Raw genomic sequence first — 17,170 nt, 5'->3', positions numbered from 1 at the left:
TCGCATTAAATACTGAATGTTATATTGAGAGTTCAGGTTTAAATCATTATTTTGCTAAAGCACACTCTATGGAATAAATCTGGAAGGAATTTCATCATAACTGTATCCACTGAACTACTCTAAATTACAACTAACCCCTTATTCATTTGCCAAATATCTTCAGTTCCTTTAGAAAATGACAACCTTCCCACTTTAATCTTTGATAATAACTGTCCCCTGGTTTGTACACAATTGGAATGGTGACATTAGGTAGCTGAGATGATTAATTCATTCACTTAATAAATAACTCTCAGGGTTCAGTAAAGTTAACAGAATAGTGTAAGATTGGAAACTGACTTTCTCCAAAAATATCAACAAAAGCAGCTGAAACCAGAAGAGGAAAAAAATCCCATTTACAATTGCAGCAACAAAAATATACAGACATAAAGCTAATAAGAATTTTGCTGTGCCATTTGAAAGGAAATTACAGAAATGTTATTGAGAGGCAATATGCTTTCAATATTATAACAATGTTATAATACTATAACAATATTATAAAAATGTCAATTAAAAATGTGAATTATTCCCCAAACAACTTATAAAATTAATTCACTTGTGAGTTATTAAAACATAAAGCTAGAATAATTATAAGACCGAAGTAATGGTATAGGACAAGATAGAAATATGAATGGAAAAGAACAGCTGCCAAAAAACACAGAAACATTTTAGTAATTATCTTCATTACCTAAAAAAGGCCGTTCAATCAGCATAGAAAAAAATGAATTGTTCAATAAATGTTACTGGGATAAATGCTTACAGACATGGAATAAAGGGACTATATATTTTTTTAAATTATGACTTAAGCTGTTTATTCTTTCTAAATTAGTAGAAAACTATTTTGCAAGGTTTATTATTATAAGTTTTTGTTTGTGGTTTTCTTGTTTTGTCTTTGAAAGGTACTATATTTTTAACCAAACCACACACCATAATAAATGGACTGGAATTAAGAGTAGGGAAATGAGGACAAAATGAAAACCAAAATAAATATAGGTAAAGAGACTATTTATATACAGTAAGTCCCCTACATATGTACCTTCAAGGTGTGAACTTTCAAAATATGCAATCGTGTGTTCACATGTCCAATCACATAAGTTAGTTCACGTGTCTGGCGTACGTTATCACATGTGTGCATCCTCTACAAGTGGTTGTACTTTTGTGTATTTCACTGTACAGTACTGTATAGAGTGCAGTAGTACAGTATCTTTATTTCAAGTCAGGATGTCTGGAAGCAAGCGTAAAAGCAGCGGTGATGTAGCTGGTACTACTGTACTTTTCAAGGTACTGTACTGTAAGATTAAAAATGTTCTATTTTTTGTGTTTGTTTTTTATGTGTTATTTGTGTGAAAAGTATTATAAACCTATTACAGTACAGTACTATATAGGTGATTGTGCTAGTTGGGTACCTAGGCTAACTTTGTTGGACTTACAAACAAATTGGACTTATGAATGTGCTCTCAGAACACAACTCGTTCATGTGTAGGGGATTTACTGTAATTCTGTAGTGGATAAGGCCTTTTAATACCTAACTTTGAAATTAGAAGTAATAAAGGCAAAGGTTGCTACATAAGACTACATAAAATATAGAAGTTCTGCACATTCATAAAATATAATAAACATAATTCAAGTACATATGACAAAATAGGAGAGTGATTTGCCACATATGACAAAAGCTGACATTACTGAAAAAAAAAATCCTCTTGCAGTAAACAAGAAAATGATGAACAGACCAAAAGAAAAATCAGCAAAGGGCATGGTAAGGGATTTAAAAGGAAAAAAAAGGATAGTCCAGAGTGTTGAGAAAATAAGCCCATTATATTGCTGCTTGCAATAATTTTGGAGCATGATTTTGTAACGTATACATAGCCTTAAAACACATATAGGCTTTAACTACCAATTCTACTCCTGGAAATCCATTACAAGGAAATGCTCAGAGATGTGTGCAAATATTCATCCATATATATCAGCAAAGAAATGAATGATAAACAACTAAACTAAATAATAGATAGCTTAACTAGATCATGATATAATCACAAGAATTTAAAGTAAAACAAGGGACTTCCCTGGTAGTCCAGTGGGTAAGACTCTGCGCTCCCAATGCAGGGGGCCTGGGTTCGATCCCTGGTTGGGGAACTAGAGAGCACATGCATGCTGCAACTAAGAGTTCGCATGCTGCAACTAAGAAGTCCACATGCTGCAACTAAAGATCTTGCTGCTGCAACTAAGACCCAGCTCAGCCAAAATAAATTAAATAAATAAATAAATATTTTTTAAAAAGTAAAACAAAAGCCTTATGTTCAAAATGAACATTTTACAAAAAAAAAATGATTAAGTATATGGATATAAAATATTCTGGAAGAATACTCGATAAATGTGATCTTTAAACGGTAGGACTATGGAGGATTTTGAGCTTATAATTTTATTTGTATACTCTGATTTTTCTATAATGAAATTGCATTACTTCTATAATTTTAGAAGTTATTTTTATAGGAAAACCAGACCATATATATATATATATATATATATATATATATATATATATATACACACACACACACATATATATATATATATATATTTTTTTTTTTTTTGGCTACTGGCAATGTTGCTTTCCCTAATCTATACTCTGATATGCCCTGAGCTCTTATCAAAGAATACCATAAGATACCATGTTAGAAAACCTGATATTGCATTTGCTCTGAGGATGTTTTTGAGGACACTGCCTACTCCATCTCTCAATATGCCTAGAAATCACATTAAAAAATTTCTTTTAAAGTGCTGGAAAAAACTTCTCTTGCCCTTAGGAGTTGGTATGTTTCTTTCCATCGATCATGAGAATCATTTAATTGTATGCTTATTTTATTTTTTCTTAGGCAGCCAGAATATTAAAACAAAATACTTCATTCAATACTTCCGTTGCCTTGCTACTTCATTGCATATATATTTTAAAACACGTCAAATCTTTTTGAGGTAGGTATAAATAACTAAGTAGTATATTCCCATTATTATTATCAGCTTCTAAATGACAGTACACAACCAAATTTAGTCTCCATTGGAATAAATATTCCCAATATGATTTATTATATAGAAGAACCAATTTTGGAAATAAAGGAAAATATGACATTGTTGATTTGATAAATGAACCAAGAGAGAGTCAAGTCATTATTGTTTTAAGACATTAAGGAAAGCAATTTTAAAATCCCTGTCAACATTAAACTGGATCATGGAAGGCAGGGACATCTGTCTAAATCACTATGTACATCGCCTAGATGCTTCCCTTCAAAACAGGCTTTCAGTAAATGCTTTCTTGCATAGATGGTCAGAGATAACACTGAGAAAGAGATGTTACTCTTCACATTTCATTCACTCCAAAGCACCTAGCACGGGATCTAGTACTAGAAAAGAACCCTTATTTTTCCCACTTCAATGTAAGCCAGAGAAGAAGAACTTCCAGTAAGCTTCTGTCCTCCCATGGAATTGCTTCCTTCCCTCTCTCCACTCCTTACTTGCTCTTCCCCATGAAAGGAAGAGTGATCTGCCAGTGTGACAGATGACAGCCTGGAGTCCCTGACCATGTTTCTCTATTGGGTAGAGTCAACTGTACTTGGCATGTCCTTTTGTCTCCAGGTCTGTCTGTGCTCAGTGCAGTGATTTTGTGCTCCAAACTATACGCACTAGGCAGATCAGAGAGGCAAAGCTTTATTTTCTCTTCACTGTTTGATTACTGAGCCTGTAAGCCAGGTTTGCAAGCCTTCATGCAGCTGGTTGGGTTAAGGCATGCAAAGCTTATTTTTATAAACTGATTCTTCCTTGCAGATGGGTCCTTGGATTTTCTTTTGCGGAAGAAAAATGTACCATGTGTTTTCTACAGTTTTACTATTAATAAAGTACATACTTTGATCCTCATTTGGTTCCTCTATGGTTGAGGCGAGAATGTGGATATAGAAATTTCCTCCCCTAAGGTTTAGCACACAGTAGTGCACTCAATAAATATCAGCTCTGCTTACTTCTATCATTCTTCCCTTTCACCTTAGCAGGTTTCTATGTTCCACATTCATTAGTTTTTCCTTTCTCCATTAGTATGTTTTAAATATTGTATTATATTCTATACTTACATGATAATTAGGTAAACAAATCCTTGTTCCAATTTTACTATCTTCTAGTTCAAGAAGAAAGACCTTAAGAACCACAAGAAGGTTGAGAAGATTTGGAGTCTGGGGGAAAGGCCTAATAGTTATCCTCAGATATTTACAGATTTATTCTCTGAGACTTCAGAGGAAAAAACATGGGCCAAAGAATGAGGAGTAGTGGAAGGCAGATTTGAGGAATAAATAATCTACAGGGCTGCTTCAAATTTTAATGGAATGTCCTTGACACAGGAGATATTCAAGTAAATGCTGAACAATAACTAGTTAGGATGCTTTAGAAAAGATCTCAACATTGAATAGAGGAGTAGAGATAAGAAACTATTCTCATCTATGATTCTATGATTTTAACAAGTTCTAATGAGTTGGGCAAGCACTGTTTTATAAACTAGAGAGTAACAAATTATGCTGTATATGATTTTCAATAACTTTCTCATGATAATTCATACAGTACCTTTAGAACTGGAACAAAAAGGTAGTCAAAATAATCAGGCAATTGTGTTAATGAAAGACAACAGTTACCTGTCTGGAAAAAGACTCTGGAAATAATTGTCCGACACAATGGGCAGGGAGTGCTTGCAGGATTGTCTTTGGCAAGAGTCCGTAAGCAGGGCTCACAGAAGATGTGGTGGCAAGGGTAACACATGTAGGGGTTGAAATAAACATCCAGACACACTGCACAGATGTAGCTCTCCTTTTCTTCTGCATATTCATTGTCATCATCTGTACTCATCTCATTATCCAAAGTCTGCAAAACATAAGCAAAAACGATTTTTTTTAGCTCAGTATGAGATTGGTTTCCTTGAGAAATCGAGACACTGATTTTATATTTTCTTAAAATGAATGAAAATATTTATGAGAAGCAGGTAATATCTGTTTCTGTGCATAATCAAAGTGACAGAAATGCTACCTCGCAAAGTGGGAAGAAACTAGAAACATACATGAAAAACCCAGAAGTCTTAATTATTCATTTTAGTATTTTTATATAATGCTAAATGTTAAAATATAGTACCTGAACACATTAAGTATACCTGTATCTCTATTTAACCAGCACTACTTAAGTAAGTGTTAGGTCCTAGGATGACAGGTTCCTCCTATCTATTCCACTCCCACCACAGCAAATAAGCTGACTGTTGCAAGATTATAAAGCCTTACATGGGCATTCACACATGAAGAGAAGTGAGGGTGAGAGGATGTCATACTTCATCTTCACACCATGCATGGAGCATTTTTATTCTACATTTTGCACCTTCCTGGACCTCAAAGCCAATAAAAGGCCAAAGCCTAAGGTATGTCAGGAAGTAGATAAGGCAAAGAAACTTGTAGTAATTCTGGGATGAGCCTTGTAACTGGGAAATATGATGATCCCTCTCCTCTCTCCCAAATGGAACAATTAAGAAAGACACTATTAAAAGGTAGTTAGGATTTGTTATAAAGCATAAACTAACACACCATTGTAAAGCAATTATACTCCAATAAGGACGTCAAAAAAAAAAAAACAAACGGTAGTTAGGAAAGAGGCACTCAGGTTAGCAGCACAAAATCTGGTGGCTGAATTCCTGTTACTTAACATCACAATATTCCTCATCCATGAGGATGCTGTGAGAATTAAATGAGGTAATCCACGTAAAGCGTTAAGCAAAGTGCCTGGTATATAACAAATATTCAATAAATATTAACCATAGCCATCCTTCTCTCCTCTCTTCTTCAAAGGCCCTATAGTCTTGGCTAGAGCCTTGGGAAATTTTCCTCAAACCAAGCCTGACCTCAGTCCACTGAGGCATAATGGGAATCTACATGGTGTAGATGCTTTCCTCCTCACTTTAATGGATGTCAAAAATGGAGATCAGTGATTAATATCTGAGTAAGCCTTGGGTTTAATAAATATTTTTAGGTTACATGAAATGTAAAAGTTACATAAATGAAGCAAACAAAGCCTTGAAAATACAGAAAAACCTTTCTACTGGATAAACTATTATTTGATTTATCCAGATGGCTTTGCTTCCTCTTTCTGCCGCTTGTTGATAATTTCTCTCTTTATGAAAGACATATTTGAGGCATTAGCCCATTCTTTTTAATTGGTTGTCTGATTTTTCTTAAGCATTTTTACTTAATCTAGTTATTTGTTGTTACTGGCTAGATGTGTTGCAAATATTTTTTCCTTTTCTCTCGTTTGCCTTTTCATTCTTTTCATAGTGTCTTTTGATGAAATGAAATTCTTAATTTTAAAGAACATTTTTCCTTTATGATTTAATACTTTTTGTGTCTTATTTAAGAACTCTTACTTTTTCCCAAGGTCATTAAGAGAGTCTTATTTTGCATTTAATAATATTTCATCATCCTATAATCTACCTGAAATTGATTTTCATGTATGGTGTACATTAGGGTTAAATTTCATTTTATTTTTATGTAATTATTAATTGGTACAGCCCATTTATTGCAAAGACCTTACTTTCCTCCACTGTTCTAAAGTGTCACGTTGTTATCAGGCCAAATATGCATGGGTTGGCTTCTATTTTGTTCCATTGCTTTACTGTCTATTCCTATGCCATAATCACAATTTCTTACTGTGGCTTATAATAAGCCTCAATATCTGGTAAAGGAAGTCCTTTCATCTTAAAGTCTAATAAGAACCTGCAGTATAAAAAAACAAACAAACAAACAAACAAAATAACTAATACTAAACTTTCTTTGGGTTATTTGTATGGAAATATGTTAATATAAATGTTTCAGACATTACATAAAATTTCTAAAAATCTTAAAAAAATAAAAAAAGCCCTTACTCAGGTGGATGATTACAAAATAGATAATTCTTCCTGTCTCTCTATGTGCACCCATATGCATTTCATCAAGATGTGGAGATTAGTTTTCCACCATCTGAATTTGGGCTCTGTCATGTGACTTGCTTGGCCAATGGATTGTTAGCAAATATGATGCAAACAGAGGCTTAAAAAAAGCTTGTGCATTGGAATAATCCTCTCTTGATGATCTTGGAAACCCTAGTCTACTACCATGTGAACAAGCCTAGGCTAACCTGCTGAATAGTAAGTGAATATGGTCCAGCTGCCTCCATTGTGACTGCTGACAACAAGCCAACCACCAGACATGTGTGGGTAGAGCCAATGACTGTCACCTAACTGTAAATGTACTGGTGAGCCCAGATGACACCGTGTGGATCAGAGATAAGCCATTACAGCTGAGCTCAGCCCCAACTGCCAACTCAGAAAACTGTGAGTGAATATAGGTTGTTGTTTTAAACACCTAAATAAAATCTGTTTGGTACATAACAAAAATTAGTTGACACATCCTTGTCTACACATGGCTAACTTTACCTCATTTTTAAAATCTTAGTTTAAATACCAACTTCCCCAAAGGATTTCACTGCTATTCTATCTAAAGTTGTTCTGTCACTGCTACTTATTTGTTTCCTCATAATAATTTCTATTTGCCTGTTTTTCTATGTCTCTCAATAGAATGTTAAGATTAATACAGGGGAATGAAAAAATATATATACATACACGCCATTTTTTCCCCAATGAATTAATAGTAGAGCCTGCTTGGTGGTGGCTTGCATTCTCAAAATGCTCATAGGTTCAGCTTGTTAAATATTGTATTGATTATATCTCTATTAAGTGTTCTTAGGTATTCTTGTAGGCCTTTTGGATATTAACAGCTAGATAACAAGCATTCTGTGAAATCTCATATAACATATACAAAGTTTAACACAGAGAAGATATGAAGTAACTGTCCCTCACCAACAGAAAGATTGTGGCTATGAGTTGAACACTAATAAAAATCTGCTGGAAAGGCAACAGTATCCACAATTTTTCTCATTATTGTTATATGACTATTCTTTCCTGTACTTAAAAGAAACTTGAAAAAGGAAAGCTGTAAGTGCACAATTAGTACTGATATGGGCCCCCCAGATAATAAAAATATCTTTGGACCTAGATGCTTACTTACTAAAATTTTATTTCATAGTGACAGCTTATTCTGTTTGTATTACACTCTCAATATTGTGTCTTGAAATTTGAACTAATTAGCCTCAAAGAAACTCATGGCATAAGACAATCATAATTTGAAGACCTTCTTAAAGCAATCCAAATTGTGGCCCTAATAACTGTACATAATTTTATTTCTATGATGTACTTTATCTCTACATAAATAACAAAAGTGACTAGATTTCATTAAAATATACATCAAAGAAATAAATGATTTGCTATTTAAAAACACAACAATATTATGGAAATAAACTTGAAGGTGGAAGTTTGCAAATAGAAAATGAGGTCAGAACTATTCATCAATTAGCTGAGCTACGAGACTCAATCCACAAAACAGATGTAACACATACAAAGACCCCTAGGATCACTATATTTTAAGGGACCAAAAAGGGTGAAGAGTTTTCATTACACAGAGAATTGAACATATCTGGTGATAAAAACTGTTCTGCAAGAAGACAAAAAAAACATCTCAAAGATAGAACTCCACTGGGCTTTTCTCCAAATTGGAGAGATAATAATAAAATTACTGTTGGATAGATGGTTATATTTTAAAAATTAATTACTCATTAATAGATAAATGTCAGCCTGGAAAAAGGTTTTTAATAGGTGTGCCTATGAACTCATCTTCATCTCATCAACATTTCAATTACCATAGATGGAGACCATCAAAATGCTTCTCAGAAATGGAGAGGTGACAGGAAAGATGGCTGCCTAGTTAAAAACAACTAAAATCCTTTCTGAACAGGAGGGAGACCTTCAAGATGGCAGAGGAGTAAGACATGGAGATCACCTTGCTCCCCACAAATACATCAGAAATACATCTACATGTAGAACAACTCCTATGGAACACCTACTGAATGCTGGCAGAAGACCTCAGACTTCCCAAAAGACGCCCTCAGGCGACCTACATGCAGAGGCGGGGCCAATCCAAAGCTGAACCCCAGGAGCAGTGCGAACAAAGAAGAGAAAGGGAAATTTCTCCCAGCACCCTCAGGAGCAGCAGATTAAATCTCCACAATCAACTTGATGTACCCTGCATCTCTGGAATACCAGAATAGACAATAAATCATCCCAAAATTGAAGCGGTGGACTTTAGGAGCAACTGTAGACTCGGGGTTTGCTTTCTGCATCTAATTTGTTTCTGGTTTTATGTTTATCTTAGTTTAATATTTAGAGTTTATTATCATTGGTAGATTTGTATATTGATTTGGTTCCTCTCTTCCTTTTTTTTTTTATATACACAAATGTATTTTTTTCCTTTTTCTCTTTTTGTGAGGTGTATGTGTATGCTTCTTTGTGTGATTTTTGTCTGTATAGCTTTGCTTTTACCATTTGTCCTAGGATTCTGTCTGTCCGTTTTCTTTTATTTAGTATAGTTTTTAGTGCTTGTTATCATTGGTGGATTTGTTTTTTGGTTTCGTTGCTCTCTTCTTTCATTCTTTTCTTATTACTTTTTTATAAAAGTTTCATTAATTAAAAAAATTTTTTATTTTAATAACATTATTTTATTTATTTATTTATTTATTTCTCACTTTTCTTCTGAGCCGTGTGGCTGACAGGGTCTTGGTGCTTTGGCTGGGTGTCAGACCTATGCCTCTGAGGTGGGAGAGCCAAGTTCAGGACACTGGCCCACCAGAGACTTCTCAGCTCCACGTAATATCAAACGGCAAAAGCTCTCCCAAAGATCTCCATCTCAACGCTAAGACCTAGCTCCACTCAACGACCAACAAGCTACAGTGCTGGACACCCTATGCCAAACAACTAGCAAGACAGGAACACAACCCCACCCATTAGCAGAGAGGCTGCCTAAAATCATAATAAGGTCACAGAAACTCTCAAAACACACCACCGGATACGGTCCTGCCCACCAGAAAGACAAGATCCAGCCTCACCCACCAGAACACAGGCACTAGTACCCTCCACCAGGAAGCCTACACAACCCACTGAACCAACCTTAGCCACTGGGGGCAGACACCAAAAACAACAGGAACTATGAAACTGCAGCCTGCAAAAAGGAGACCCCAAACACAGTAAGTTAAGCAAATTGAGAAGACAGAGAAATACACAGCAGATGAAGAAGCAACATAAAAACCCACCAGACCAAACAAATGAAGAGGAAATAGGCAGTCTACCTGAAAAAGAATTCAGAGTAATGATAGTAAAGATGATCCAAAATCTTGTAAATAGAATGGAGAAAATACAAGAAACGTTTAACAAGAACCAAGAAGAACTAAAGAGCAAACAAACAATGATGATGAACATAATAAATGAAATTAAAAATTCTCTAGAATGAATCAATAGGAGAATAACTGAGGCAGAAGAACGGATAAGTGACCTGGAAGATAAAATAGTGGAAATAACTATCGCAGAGCAGAATAAAGAAAAAAGAATGAAAAGAATTGAGGACAGACTTAGAGACCTCTGGGACAACATTAAATGCACCAACATTTGAATTATAGGGGTCCCAGAAGAAGAGAAAAAGAAAGGGACTGAGAAAATATTAGAAGAGATTATAGTTGAAAACTTCCCAATGTGGGAAAGGAAATAGTCAATCAAGTCCAGGAAGCGCAGAGAGTCCCATACAGGATAAATCCAAGGAGAAACACGCCAAGACACATATTAATCAAATTATCAAAAAGTAAATATAAAGAAAAATTAATAAAAGCAGCAAGGGAAAAACAACAAATAACATACAAGGGAATCCCCATAAGGTTAACAGCTGATCTTTCAGCAGAGACTCTGCAAGACAGAAGGGAATGGCAGGACAAATTGAAAGTGATGAAAGGGAAAAACCTACAAGCAACATTACTCTATCCAGCAAGGATCCCATTCAGATTCAACGGAGAAATTAAAACTTTTACAGACAAGCAAAAGCTAAGAGAATTCAGCACCACCAAACCAGCTTTACAACAAATGCTAAAGGAATTTCTCTAGGCAGGAAACACAAGTGAAGGAAAAGACCTACAATAACAAACCCAAAACAATTAAGAAAATGGTAATAGGAACATACATATCGATAATTACCTTAAATATAAATGGATTAAATGCTCCAACCAAAAGACATAGACTGGCTGAATGTATACAAAAACAAGACCAGTATATATGCTATCTAAAAGAGACCCACTTCAGACCTAGGGACACATACAGACTGAAAGTGAGGGGATGGAAAAAGATATTCCATGCAAATGGAAATCAAAAGAAAGCTGGAGCAGCAATTCTCATATCAAACAAAACAGACTTTAAAATAAAGACTATTACAAGAGACAAAGAAGGACACTACATAATGATCAAGGGATCAATCCAAAAAAAGATATAACAATTGTAAATACTTATGCACCCAACAAAGGAGCACATCAATACATAAGGCAAATACTAATAGTCATTAAAGGGGAAATCGACAGTAAAAAAATCATACTAGGGGACTTTAACACACCAGTTTCATCAATGGACAGATCATCCAAAATGAAAATAAATAAGGAAACCCAAGCTTTAAATGATACATTAAACAACATGGACTTAATTGATATTTATAGGACATTCCTTACAAAAACAACAGAATACACTTTCTTCTCAAGTCCTCATGGAACATTCTCCAGGATAGATCATATCTTGGGTCACAAATCAATCCTGGGTAAATTTAAGAAAATTGAAATCATATCAAGTATCTCTCCTGACCACAATGCTATGAGACTAGATAACAATTACAGGAAAATATCTGTAAAAAATACAACACATGGAGGCTAAACAATACACTACTAAATAACCAAGAGATCACTGAAGAAATCAAAGAGGAAATCAAAAAATACCTAGAAACAAATGACAATGAAAACACGATGACCCAAAACCTATAGGATGCAGCAAAAGCAGTTCAAAGAGGGTAGTTTATAGCAATACAATATTATCTCAAGAAATAAGAAACATCTCAAATAAACAACCTAAACTTTCACCTAAAGCAATTAGAGGAAGGGGAACAAAAAGACCCAAAGTTAGCAGAAGGAAAGAAATCATAAAGATCAGATCAGAAATAAATGAAAAAGAATTGAAGGATACAATAACAAAGATCAATAAAAATAAAAGCTGGTACTTTGAGAAGATAAACAAAATTCATAAATCATTAGCCAGACTCAAGGAAAAAAAGGGAGAAGACTCAAATCAATAGAATTAGAAATGAAAAAGGAGAAGTAACAACTGACATTGCAGAAATGCAAAGGATCATGAGAGATTACTACAAGCAACTCTATGCCAATAAAATGGACAACCTGGAAGAAATGGACAAATTCATAGAAAAGCACAACCTTCCGAGACTGAATCAGAAGAAATAGAAAACTGGCTTCACAGGTGAATTCTATCAAACATTTAGAGAAGAGCCAACACCTATCTTTCTCAAACTCTTCCAAAATATAGCAGAGGGAGGAACACTCCCAAACTCATTCTACGAGGCCACCATCACCCTGATACCAAAACCAGACAAAGATGTTACAAAGAAAGAAAACTACAGGCCAATATCTGTGATGAACATAGATGCAAATATCCTCAACAAAATACGAGCAAACAGAATCCAATAGTACATTAAAAGGATCATACACCATGATCAAGTGGGGTTTATCCCAGGAATGCAAGGATTCTTTAACATATGCAAATCAATCAATGTGATACACCATATTAACAAACTGAAGAATAAAAACCATATGATCATCTCAATAGATGCAGAAAAAGCTTTCAACAAAATTCAACACCTATTTATGATAAGAACATTCCAGAAAGTAGGCATAGAGGGAAATTACCTCAACATAATAAAGGCCATATATGACAAACCTATAGCCAACATTGTCCTCAATGGTGAAAAACTGAAACCATTTCCACTGAAATGGAAAACTGAAACCTTCCACAAGACAAGGTTGTCCACTCTCACCACTATTACTGAACATAGTTTTGGAAGTTTTAGCCACAGCAATCAGAGAAGAAAAAGTAATAAAAGGAATCCAAATCGGAAAAGAAGAAGTAAAGCTGTCACTGTTCGCAGATGACATGATACTATACATAGAGATTCCTAAAGATGTTACCAGAACACTACTAGAGCTAATCAATGAATCTGGTAAAGTAGCAGGATTCAAAATTAATGGACAGAAATCTCTTGCATTCCTATACACTAATAATGAAAAATCTGAAAGAGAAATTAAGGAAACACTCCCATTTACCATAGCAACAAAAAGAACAAAATACCTAGGAATAAACCTGCTTAAGGAGACGAAAGACCTGTATGCAGAAAACTATAAGATACTGATGAAAGAAGTTTAATTAAAATTAAAGATGGAGAGATATACCATGTTCTTGGATTGGAAGAATCAACATTGTGAAAATGCCTATACTACCTAAAGCAATCTACAGATTCAATGCAATCCCTATCAAACCACCACTGGCAGTTTTCACAGAACTACAACAAAAAATTTCACAATTTGTATGGAAACACAAAAGACCCTGAATAGCCAAAGCAATCTTGAGAAAGAAAAACGGAGCTGGAGGAATCAGGCTCCCAGACTTCAGACTATACTACAAAGCTACAGCAATCAAGACAGTATGGTACTGGCACAAAAACAGAAATATAGATCAATGGAACAAGATGGAAAAGAGAAAAACCCATGCACATATGGTCACCTTATTTTTGATAAAGGAGGGAAGAATATACAATGGAGAAAAGACAGCTTCTTCAATAAGTGGTGCTGTGAAAAATGGACAGCTACATGTAAAAGAATGAAATTAGAACACTCCATAACATCATACACAAAAATAAACTCAAAATGGATTAAAGACCTAAATGTAAGGTCAGACACTATAAAACTCTTAGAGGAAAACATAGGCAGAACATTCTGTGACATAAATCACAGCAAGATCCTTTTTGACCCACCTCCTAGAGAAATGGAAATAAAAACAAAAATAAACAAATGGGACCTAATGAAACTTAAAAGCTTTTGCACAGCAAAGGAAACCATATACAAGACCAAAAGACAACCCTCAGAATGGGGAAAAATATTTGCAAATGAAGCAACTGACAAAGGATTAATCTCCAACATGTACAAGCAGCTCATGCAGCCCAATATCAAAAAAACAAACAACCCAATCCAAAAATGGGCAGAAGACCTAAATAGACATTTCTCCAAAGAACATACACAGATTGCCAACAAAGACATGAAAGGATGCTCAACATCAGTAATCATTAGAGAAATGCAAATCAAAACTACAATGTGGTATCACCCACACCAGTCAGAATGGCCATCATCAAAAAATCTACAAACAATAAATGCTGGAGAGGGTGTGGAGAAAAGGGAACCCTCTTGCACTGTTGGTGGGGATGTACATTGATACAGCCACTATGGAGAACAGTATGGAAGTTTCTTAAAAAACTGAAAATAGAACTACCATAGTACCCAGCAATCTCACTACTGGGCATATACCCTGAGAAAACCATAATTCAAAAGGAGTCATGTATCACAATGTTCATTGCAGCTGTATTTACAATAGCTAGGACATGGAAGCAACCTAAGTGTTCATTAACAGATGAATAGATAAAGAAGATGTGGCACATATATACAATGGAATATTACTCAGCCATAAAAAGAAACAAAATTGAGTTATCTGTAGTGAGCTGGATGGACCTAGAGTCTGTCATATAGAGTGAAGTAAGTTAGAAAGAGAAAAACAAGTACCGTATGCTAACACATATATATGGAATCTATAAAAAAAAAATGGTTTTGAAGAACCTAGGGGCAGGACAGGAATAAAGACGCAGACATAAAGAATGGACTTGAGGACACAGGGAGAGGGAAGAGTAAGCTGTGACAAAGTGAGAGAGTGGCATGGACTTATATGTACTACCAAATGTAAAATAGATAGCTAGTGGGAAGCAGCTACTGATCTCAACAGGGAGATCAACTCGGTGCTTTGTGACCACCTAGAGGGGTGGGATAGGGAGGGTGGGAGGGAGACACAAGAGGGAAGGGATATGGGGATATATGTACACATATAGCTGATTCACTTTTTTATAAAGCAGAAACTAACACAGTATTGTAAAGCAATTATACTCCAATAAAGATGTTAAAAAAATATCCTTTCTGGAACAAGGTATGCCATCAACAAATAATATAAAAATGTAAAATAGGCTAAACCAGATAGCAGAGTCAAGATTTAAAATAAAAGTTAATAAGTTCCTGGCTTAAATCAAGATTAACAGGTATAAATATAAATCCCTCATTAAGAATGCAAACCAGACTGCAGACATAGAAGATGAATGAAACTTAGCTGAGAGCAATTCATGTAAAGAAGAGATAGAGATTTTAACTAACTAGAAGCTCAACATACGATGTGGCTACTTTAAAAAGTGGGTTTACGTGGCTACCATTTATATGATCACACCATATTTGTAGCTACTTTGAGGGATGCAGAGAAACTAGAGTTATCCATAGAAGTATACTGAGGGCCAGGGCAGCATAACTTCTGAAACTACCTCATACGAAGTACTGTTAAAAGACTGAGGATACTCACTCAGAAAAATATTAAGAGGAGACAAGATATTCAGGTATTTGTGAGAGAGATCATAATATTTCTCTGTGTAGTTCTTATGATTAGATCTAAAAAGGAATGAATGTTATGAGAAGAGAGACTAAAATAAATGATAAAAGAAATACCTATTCATCAACCAAAGTGATATGAACACCAGCATAACATGTTCACTCTTAAATAGTACATTTGCCACAGAGCTAAACATTTATCTGATGTTTCCTACCAAATTTTGGGGGACTTATAAACAAGATGACAAAAGTTGTACATATTAACTAATTTCGTCAACACAAAGCCCCTGTGAACTAAATTTAATTATGATCATCATTTTCTATATCAAAGGAAACTGAAATATAGACAGCTCACTTACTGAAACTAGTGGTGAAGCCAGAATTTCAACCCAGCCAGTCTAGATCTGAAGCGACACTTTTCATCACCACATTCTTAACTGAATTAATATACTTTGAATAGTCCAGCAAATAATAAATGTTAACTGATGATGATAATGATGTACATAAAAAGAAAAATGAAATTTAGATAGGATGTATAGGGAAGTTAGAAGTATCAAGGCATCATCATTAAAATCAACAAATGAATATAATAGGTGTTCAACTGTCTAACTGCTTTTGGCCCCATAGAAATTATCCTGCAAAGTCAACCAAATGTACTCAGTCTCTCAACCTCCTTTACAGGGGCTTCCAGTCTAAGAAAATGAGATAATAAACTGATAAATAATACAAATAACCTTAAAAAAATCTGTAAAAATTAGTACAAAAATTAATAGGTCAAAAATTTTTTTAAATAATAATGACAACAAAGCAGCAGTGACATTTAGTTTATTTACAATTATTGTGATTACTGTTATGTTTGGCCTTATTCCTTCACTTCCTATTTTTTTCAAGAAGTAATAGTTGGGCAGTAGTTAAGAGCAAGACTGCAGTGCCAATCTTGCTGGACTCTGCCACTACTGCCTGTATGACCTTACACAAGTTACTTAACTCCCTGGGGTCTCACTTCTCTTATTTGTAAGGTGGGGATACTAAAAGTATCCCCCCTAGCTCATAGAGTTGTTGAAAGGATTAAAAGAGTTAATATGTACAAAGCACCAGAACAGTGCCTGGAATATAAAAAGTGCTATCTAAGTGTTTGCTGCTATTATTATATCCTATTTCTTTTCTCTAATAATTATTCTTAACTTTTAACCAAAACAGTTAAAGTTTAATGCTTATAACCTCCCTCTTCTGAACAAGACCTAGAAGGCATTTTACTTCCCACTCAAAAACACAAAGATGGCTTACGTTTTATTCCAGTCATCTGAATTTTATTTCTAAAATCTTAATAATTGCTTAAATATATTATGCCTCTACTTTGTCAGGATTACCTTCTTAAAATCAATTAATCTATATTTATTTTTAACTATGTTTTACTGTCTGC

The 17,170-nt window shown here is 34.7% G+C and overlaps 1 protein-coding gene across 5 annotated transcripts in view; it reads right to left on the bottom strand.

Moving 5' to 3' along the window:
• RNF180 (ring finger protein 180) overlaps window positions 1-17,170 on the bottom strand; it is a 280,184-nt gene that overhangs the window by 62,173 nt on the left and 200,841 nt on the right. For all 5 annotated transcript variants that reach the window (XM_061187835.1, XM_061187840.1, XM_061187836.1 and 2 more), the window contains one exon: window positions 4,704-4,929. In XM_061187835.1, the coding sequence (XP_061043818.1) occupies window positions 4,704-4,929 (226 nt within the window). The remainder of the gene's footprint in view (window positions 1-4,703; window positions 4,930-17,170) is intronic.

Source organism: Eubalaena glacialis, chromosome 4 (genome assembly GCF_028564815.1).
Source record: "Eubalaena glacialis isolate mEubGla1 chromosome 4, mEubGla1.1.hap2.+ XY, whole genome shotgun sequence".
NCBI lineage: Eukaryota > Metazoa > Chordata > Mammalia > Artiodactyla > Balaenidae > Eubalaena > Eubalaena glacialis.
This window is presented reverse-complemented; position numbering and strand designations above follow the sequence as displayed.